Source organism: Cyclopterus lumpus, chromosome 1, assembly GCF_009769545.1.
Source record: "Cyclopterus lumpus isolate fCycLum1 chromosome 1, fCycLum1.pri, whole genome shotgun sequence".
NCBI lineage: Eukaryota > Metazoa > Chordata > Actinopteri > Perciformes > Cyclopteridae > Cyclopterus > Cyclopterus lumpus.
Window position 1 is genome coordinate 3,755,278 of NC_046966.1, and position 9,680 is coordinate 3,764,957.

Sequence of the window (9,680 nt, forward strand, 5' to 3'; positions counted from 1 at the left end):
AACAGTCTCTGTATCTCTTACTGAGGGTATAGCTTTTGCCGGTATACACCAGTCCTTGATGCACCATTCTCTTGTGCACTACCATTTCATCTGGTGCTTGTTTTTGTTAGTGGTCTCTGTCACTCTCCCGTTATCCAGAACAGTTGTGTCTTGAAATGTTGTGAAACGTTTTACTCTTCTGTCATTTGTCATTTCCAAACATAACTCCTTGACTTGCTCCCTTACTGCATGTGTAACGTAGTTGAAAAAGGTTCAAGTTAAATCAAGCTAAATGGGAAAACTACGCCACCTCCTGTTGTAAATGTGTACCTGCGCTGAATAATAGAGGCAAAAGACTAGGTAACGTGTCTGTGAATGTCTGTGGACAATATAGTGTTAACTAATTGGGAAAGTACATAAAAGTTGAGCTGTTTTTATTTGTTTGGATATAAATGGTCTTATATTATATTCGCCATGTTTTCATTAAGTTAACTATTCGTTTTGTACGTGTTTTATTGGCAGTAAAGAATGTCTCCAGTACAGCTAGCTAGCTAACTAACACTAACACATGCCGTCTTTCAAGACCGAGCATGCGCAGTTTTTATGAAAGAATATATTTTTGCGGTCGTTTCATTCTGCTGCTCATCGTGTTAATGTTTGAGACACAGTGACATAAAAGTGACACACTTATGAATGTGTAAAATAGGCTCCTTAAATATGAAAAACATCACAAGATTGTTGGTATTGGGTGAATTATGAAAATGTTCAAACAATAAGGATTACATATATTGTCATGCATGCATCGCTTATGATCTGTATCACCTAGATGTCATATTTAGCTAATAAAAACAAACGTCATGTTTTATTAGTAGTTCTCAGTATTTACTAATGCCGGACTGTCGGTTCTATAAAACCGACCAGAACGCAGCTTTGGTTGAGATAAACATGTTTAAACTTGGTCACGACAGTCAAAAAGTCAGTCCTAGTGGATACACTAATAATTAAAAATATTAGCAATGTTAGCATAACAATCGTGTATTTTGGAGGTTCAGAAAGTCTCGGGTAAAATACATTGTATCACTCTAGAAAGTGTAAAAAACTCACCTTTTCTTGGAAATAGTAGTCGGTTTGATCACAAGTTCAGGGTCCACGTAGAAAACTCGCCGTTTAAAGGTTTTATTCCGAGATGTCGTCGAGTGAAAGCATAAATAAATACTTTTCTGACTTATCCAGTGAATGTTGGATGATTCTGAGTACAGAAGAACGCGCTTCATAGAACCACACGCACCTTGACAACCTCATAGGTCGTTACCATGGCAACCGGAATCTTCAGGTTAACTGTCAATCAAACACAACTTCGTGAGGAATACACGAGCTGCCTCCTGTCATGTGACCTGCTCAGAGGTCCACCACAAGTTAATTTCAAAACCTCTTACAAAACACGGTCTCAGATAAAGTAAAAATAAAATACTTTACCGTCTTTGTTTTGTGTTTAAATCGGACATATGTTATACATTATAACGTTATATATAACCGTTACATTAAATCCGCGCACGATGCAACTTCCTTTTAACTCCACGTGCCGCCTTCAAAATAAAAGCATCTTTTCTCAAAACAGGAAACAAGACACGTCTTGCTCAAGGCTGTCAAAAATATGCAACAAAAAACAACCGAATTGATTGACAGTTTCCAAAGCCAAAACACAAATTGTGTTACTTACACTCCCATCAAATTATGAATGTGTTCATATTCCATTACATGAACTATGAATATTTACATTTTACATTAGTATCAATATTTACATTAGTATCAATGTCCTTTTCCAGTTATGAGTTTAAGAAGCCTCTAACAACAGAACTAACTTCTGCACTGGGCGCTCCATTATGGAGAGTTTTCTAAGGCTGCAGTCTCTTATCTCCCACTGAGTTTTGCTGGTGAAGCTGATATTTTAAACGTGTTTTCTTTCATTAGTATCATGACTTCAATATTGTAATTAGGGGCATACCATGTCATTTAGCTCTCAAAAATGTTACAATTATAATTAGGATATACAAATAATATAGTGATCATTGCAAGAATCTACTCATACTGTGCAAATCATCAATTTTGTCATTGCCATTTTCTTTTAGTATTTCATATATTCAAAAGAATAAAAAATCAAAAGCAAAGTCAGATTTTGAAAATGTATGGAAGAAACAATAATGGATTCTGGTTAATTTACAAGTCATTTTAGAGAAATTGTAAATTCTTATTTTTTTGGAACAGTACTGTTCTCGTACAGTTGTCATTAGAACTCTTATGTGTTTTCTAAAGGGGTTCCTGCATTATGTTGTGGTCACTTTAAGAATTAGAGGATGTCAATAACAGGACGTTTTTTGTCATGTGATCAGTAATTAGGAATTAAGGAAGCATGGCACTGAGAGGTTTTATTTGTTTGTATCTGATTAATCCAGCTCTATCTGCACACGTCATATGCCTCATGGTAGCATCGTGGGTATGTACTCTTGTTTCGTTCTTATCTATAACTACACTGCATTATGTTTTGACAATATTACGTTTTCTAAAGTTTATGATAGAAGTTTGCTGAATTACTGTTGTTAATGACCACACATGTTATTAGGCCAGTGAGAGTTCATGAAAGTTACAACTAGATAAACAAACATATGACTGAATACATATTAAAAGTTTGATGCAATAAATTATGTATAAAGTTCAAATCAAAATTAATACATAAAGCCTGTAAAACCTTAATTCATGTTAGAGATTGAATTCATGAATCTACATTGCATGCATCTGTACATGCTAAAGCAAGCAGAGAATTGATTATGTTTTTTTATGATTTAGTTTCACCCTTCATGAAGCAGACAGTCTTCAAAGGTGTGACGTTTGGATGGCATTTATCTGGCTGTCAAATGATACACAGTACAGTACATTACACCAAGGACAGCACAGGTACAAGCACATTTCTCCACATCTGTACATCGCAGCATAGCTAAGCCTAAACTAATCAGCCAACTAAAAATGAATGCAAGCTAGAATGACCATCTTTGTTTCAGTCTAGTCAGACTAGTCTCTCTCATGTGAATTTGGAAAGTCACAAATGTACATCTGATCACTTGGTTTTAAAATCATGCATTTTTGCTCTAACCTGTCAACTGGAATCGAACACACTGGAGAAAATAGTGCTCCACTAACGAGTCGGATATGTGACACATACCCATAACCTTGAAGCTTTTTGAACAATACAACAATTTCTGTACGTTCTTCTGAAGGAAGGGATATGATATTCTGAATTTCCCCATAAACACCATCGCTGAGCTTTGCAAAACAGTCTCTGTATCTCTTACTGAGGGTATAGCTTTTGCCGGTATACACCAGTCCTTGATGCACCATTCTCTTGTGCACTGCCATTTCATCTGGTGCTTGTTTTTGTTAGTGGTCTCTGTCACTCTCCCGTTATCCAGAACAGTTGTGTCTTGAAATGTTGTGAAACGTTTTACTCTTCTGTCATTTGTCATTTCCAAACATAACTCCTTGACTTGCTCCCTTACTGCATGTGTAACGTAGTTGAAAAAGGTTCAAGTTAAATCAAGCTAAATGGGAAAACTACGCCACCTCCTGTTGTAAATGTGTACCTGCGCTGAATAATAGAGGCAAAAGACTAGGTAACGTGTCTGTGAATGTCTGTGGACAATATAGTGTTAACTAATTGGGAAAGTACATACAAGTTGAGCTGGTTTTATTTGTTTGGATAGAAATGGTCTTATATTATATTCGCCATGTTTTCATTAAGTTAACTATTCGTTTTGTACGTGTTTTATTGGCAGTAAAGAATGTCTCCAGTACAGCTAGCTAGCTAACTAACACTAACACATGCCGTCTTTCAAGACCGAGCATGCGCAGTTTTTATGAAAGAATATATTTTTGTGGTCGTTTCATTCTGCTGCTCATCGTGTTAATGTTTGAGACACAGTGACATAAAAGTGACACACTTATGAATGTGTAAAATACGCTCCTTAAATATGAAAAACATCACAAGATTGTTGGTATTGGGTGAATTATGAAAATGTTCAAACAATAAGGATTACATATATTGTCATGCATGCATCGCTTATGATCTGTATCACCTAGATGTCATATTTAGCTAATAAAAACAAACGTCATGTTTTATTAGTAGTTCTCAGTATTTACTAATGCCGGACTGTCGGTTCTATAAAACCGACCAGAACGCAGCTTTGGTTGAGATAAACATGTTTAAACTTGGTCACGACAGTCAAAAAGTCAGTCCTAGTGGATACACTAATAATTAAAAATATTAGCAATGTTAGCATAACAATCGTGTATTTTGGAGGTTCAGAAAGTCTCGGGTAAAATACATTGTATCACTCTAGAAAGTGTAAAAAACTCACCTTTTCTTGGAAATAGTAGTCGGTTTGATCACAAGTTCAGGGTCCACGTAGAAAACTCGCCGTTTAAAGGTTTTATTCCGAGATGTCGTCGAGTGAAAGCATAAATAAATACTTTTCTGACTTATCCAGTGAATGTTGGATGATTCTGAGTACAGAAGAACGCGCTTCATAGAACCACACGCACCTTGACAACCTCATAGGTCGTTACCATGGCAACCGGAATCTTCAGGTTAACTGTCAATCAAACACAACTTCGTGAGGAATACACGAGCTGCCTCCTGTCATGTGACCTGCTCAGAGGTCCACCACAAGTTAATTTCAAAACCTTACAAAACACGGTCTTAGATAAAGTAAAAATATGTTATACATTATAACGTTATATATAACCGTTACATTAAATCCGCGCCGCCTTCAAAATAAAAGCATCTTTTCTCAGGAAACAAGACACGTCTTGCTCAAGGCTGTCAAAAATATGTGTTAAATTAATGTGTCTATCGTTACTTCTGATGTTAATAATATTTGAATGCCTTGTTATTTTCAGTGTACAGTGTTCTAGTCCCCCCGTTTTGTTGATTTTTTTTCGTCATGTTTTATTATAAATATATGTGACTGGTTATTTTAAGAATTTGTTCTTGTCCTTGTGTTAATTACGTTGATGTTACTATGCATTGTCCGGTAATGATGCAGCATGCTGTCATGCGCGTATTTATGGATCTGCACTCTGCAGTGTATTTGTAGGTGTTGTAAAATATGAGTTTATTTACACAAAACAAATAATAACTTGTAGCTGTGGCGTCATAATGAGGTGATTAGGTTGTTCAGCTCTAGTCGAATCAGGCAGCTCCAACAATAGCACAGAATTAAAGATGTGATATGAGATTTTGAACGTTCAGGTTCGGCATGAGGCCGTTGACACAAACACAGTATGCAAACACACACAATCAAACAATATAATGTAATCAACTAAAGTGTTTGTGCGATGGATTGCTTCTATGCCAGCTCAGGAATCACTGGGGTGGCATGGCACAGATTGATCCTCGGGGCTCGTGACAAGGCATGTCATCCCAGCATTTGTCACCTGTAAACATCAACATAAACACAACAAGTGAGTCAGCGCCACACCAACCTACACCGGAAACTGTCTTCAGCGGGCCAAAACTGAAGAACAAAAGTGAATTAAATTAAAAAAATATGAAGTGATAAATTCTGAAAGCATTGATCTCAAGATGAACCAAATGTACTAAACAACACTACTGCCTTCAGTCATTTAATGGTATCCTCTAATGTGCTGTGATTTCCCTCCAGTATTCATCTGCAAACAGCAATCTCCCTGACTATTATCAGGTTTCTTAAGACACCACGAACCATAATTCATAGGTTTACCATCAGTCCAGAACCAAGCACCTCCCTAGAAAACAGGAAGAAAGAATATACGTATAGTTAGATAGCATGGAATAAAAACCCTCTCTTTCTGCCACTGTTGTAATGCAATATTTTACGTCTTCGCAATCAGAGCCTCCGATCCAGAGTATTTCAGGGGACATGCCCTGAATGTACATATGCTCAAAGGGGTTGTGGTCCACCCAGGGTCATACAGTTAATCAGTGGAAACGAGTCAAGAAGATGTCAATTAACCGAGCATGCAAGGCAATACCACCAGATCAGTTTAAAAGCAATCTGAATCCATACATCTATATTATCCTGACTACCTCAGCCTGAGCCCAACTCTTCTCTGTTGTCTCATGATAGAAACAGCGTCCACCGTATTGAGTCCACCTGCTGGGACATATTACAGCTCTTCTCTGGTCCTGAAAGGCTAGAGAGGGAGTTACAGCCTGTCCTGTCGGCTTTGAGACGTTGCGGAGTTCTGACAAACAAAAGAGTGGGTCACACGTCTGATCGCAGGTAGCCACCCAGTCTGTTTATCAAAAATGTGGAGTTTTTAATCCAGAGGGAATGACAATTAATCAGCTCTGTGACTTTATGGATGTGTACAGGATTGGTGAAGTGCACATTGTATTCTCATTGCAATCAGATGTGCATAGGTCTCCTTTGTTCTGCCAAATTTCATGAATTCCACTCGAATCAAAAGCTGTGACGGCATTTACTAATACTTTTCTAAACTAATGCTAGTTACTGTTAGCACACACTTAGCTTAGTCTGTGTCTCGTTCAGTTTAGTGTGGGAAAAATGAATCAAACTGCACTTAATTTTTAGTTAGTACATTGAGATCTAGCTTCAGTTGAGTCAAGATCAAATCTCCCTTTCTCTGACAGTTATATACAGTATATATATATATACTATATATAAACTAAATATGCCTAATATTAATATTTACAGCATCTTAATAGATCTACAATTGAATATATTTACAGACAGTACACACTAGCATAATTAAGACTGATACTCACCGTCATCATTAGCTCTAGTCAGAACCATCATGGCACAAACCAGTAGAGACACAGTGAGCATCCTCATGGTGGAGATGTTGCAGATGATGAAGATGATTAATAGCCCATGCATAAGAAGAGAAAAATACACGAGTTGCAATGAATTTGAGAGACAGCAGGGCAAACACAGTGACTGTGGAGCTCGGCAGGAAGAAGACGAGGCTGAGGACAAACCTGCTGCAGAAATACCTTCTATTCTTTCAGTGTCAGCCATCATGTGCTGAACTAGAGAAAGACCAGCTAATTGCATTTCACAAGATTATTCATAGATTTTTTATTATGGACACTGGCATTAGTTGGAACTTGTCAACAAATCAAAGGGCACCAAATCGCACACTGTGGCTTTAAAGTTAATATTATAAAGAATAGTGAATTCCAGAAGTTATCGCCTGAGAATCGAAGGCTATTTACAGCGAATCTAATATGTGATTGAAACCCATCATTTTGACCTGAAGCCGATCATATTGCATATTAGTAGACAGCGCAATATACATGATATTGTCTGATTATTTCAGGTGGATTTTGGATATGTTTTGAATACTGTATATTCTATTTGAGTGTTTTACATTTTGTACATGTTGTACATAAATGACATTTTGTCTGTTTAATACCTTAAAGAATGCGACACAATACAAGCATTTGATGTTCAGCAGTTGCTCAGTTTCAAAGTTGGTGTCTGGTCTTCCAAAACACCTCTAACCATCTTCCCCTTGATTTGAGCATGACTTCAGGGGGGGTGGTATGAGACCAGAGAACAGTGTGGAGTTGATGATGTTTGTGATGAGAGGGGAGAGTAAGGGGAGGCAGGCTTTGACTAAGGAAGAGGGAAGGGGGTCAAGGGCACAGGTGGAGGTGTTCATGCTGGAGACTATGGAGGAGAGGTCTGTTTCAGTGATTGAACTGAAGGATGAGAGTGAGTGGGTTGGAAGTAAGGGAGGATCATGTTGAGGGCTGATAACACAGTAGAGCTGAGGCTGATGGAAATACCATTTGTTTTGGTATTTGGATATAAAGTTAGGTTAAGGTATCACCAGAGTTATTAATATTCATCCTGAGGGGTACATCAGTGTACCAAATGTCTTTGCAAGCCGTCGTAAAATTTTACTCAAAACCGCGAGTGTGAACCCGATCGTGGCGAACAGCTGGCGCCAATCAATGAGGGAGGGGGGGCTTTACTTGTCACATACATTTTTCTAAATACTTTGCCCCCTCTATTACTGTGCTTGATTAAAAATACAATTGTTGAGTGTGGAAAGTTGTGTCAGAAGGTTATAGAAATTGTAATGCCATGTCAGAAAGATGTGCATCCGACAGGCAGTTCAGAAGTATCCTGCTGCCACACTGACATGAGGTCATAGTAGGTGAGAGGAGATGAACCAGAGTGACAAACACACCTGGTAACTTACATGTCAACTAGATGGTCTCATTTGACAAGTCTGGCTCCCTCTTCCTCCTCCTGTTGCTGCCTTGTACAAGCAGCAAAGTCGGACCAAATGGAAGTTCAGGTCTTCAGCATTAGAATGAAATTATGAAAACAAAATGTAAATTTTATTTGCTGTTTGGATGCTGATGATACAAAGCCAACCTGTGGCCATGTTAGCTTATCTGATCTTCCACAGAGGTTTATTGGCAGGAATGAACCAACTGCTGCAAACCCGCTAGTGATTGCAACAATGTTGACTCTAAGTAAAATATATATATATGTCATTGACCAGCGACTTACCGAAAATCACACCATCTGACCAATTTGAGAGACACATAGAGGTGGTCCTCTCATTCAGAAAGTAGCCAATCGGCTGTCTGCATTCCCGTTGATATAACCTGATTGTGAAATATTACAAGCATGGTCACTAGAAGTGAATGTTAATAAGAGTTAATCTGACTGAAGGTTGAAATAAATCATGCCTTGTTTAGTGGATGTGACGGAGGCTAAAGATCTCCCTGGAGAATAAGAAGTAGTATCTTCATTCAAACCATGAATGCTTTCACTGGGAAATTTGACTCAGTTTATTCAGTTAATAATAAGCGAAGAATGCGATGGACATCCTTTTTAATTTTTTTAAAATCTTGTTTTCTTTTGCATTATCTTTTTATGCTTTTAATGGTGATCTTCATTCAACAAACAAAAGGGTTAAACACTCTCATTGCATTGTCATTATGCCTACTTTTTCTCTGTTTATCAGAAATCTTCCATGCCAATCTCGTCTTGTCGTATCTTGTCCCACTAATTGGACTCAGCACGATAGCTGCTGTTTCCACTTTGTTGAAACAACATTGAGTTGGGCTCAGACTTAGGTACTCTGGAGGATTTGCACATTTATTTAATTGGCATCTTCCTCTGAGAGTATGTGTTTTCGTTAGCACTGCCTCTGTCTGTCTTTTTACCCCACTGTCGAAACAGTCAGCCCCAGGGTGGAAACCTTGCTTCAATACACAGTGTTGAGGAGGTTTTGGAGATTCAGGGGATTGTGCAATATATAAGAGTATATTAGTATACATTATCTCATGACAAATTTAACATCTATTTATTAACAACGTATTAATATTTAGTGCAGACTTGATAGATTGACGATAAAACCTTTCATTGATGATCTGTAAGGGATGACACCAGACAATATATTGGCGATGCGGGCGCTAAATGCGTGCATTTGCGCTAAGTGCTAATTAGCATTTAGCTCAAAGCACCACAGTGCCTAAGCACAACGTCCCAAAGAGCTACGGTTTGTATTTACCTTTAGTTACAAATGAACATGCTAACATGCTGATGTTAAGCAGGTACAATGTTTACCATGTTCACCATTCTAGTGTAGCATGGTAGCATGCTAACATTAGCTAATTAGCA

At 37.9% G+C, this 9,680-nt stretch overlaps 1 protein-coding gene across 1 annotated transcript; it reads right to left on the reverse strand.

The window, feature by feature from the left end:
• Nucleotides 1-5,655: 5,655 nt before the first annotated feature.
• On the reverse strand, nucleotides 5,656-6,866 carry LOC117739066 (type-2 ice-structuring protein-like). Its single transcript, XM_034545346.1, has 4 exons — nucleotides 6,800-6,866; nucleotides 6,098-6,255; nucleotides 5,888-5,950; nucleotides 5,656-5,796 (listed from the first exon to the last, which is right to left on the reverse strand). Exons 1-4 carry the CDS (start codon nucleotides 6,864-6,866, stop codon nucleotides 5,656-5,658), a joined length of 429 nt encoding a protein of 142 aa, XP_034401237.1.
• Nucleotides 6,867-9,680: the final 2,814 nt, after the last annotated feature.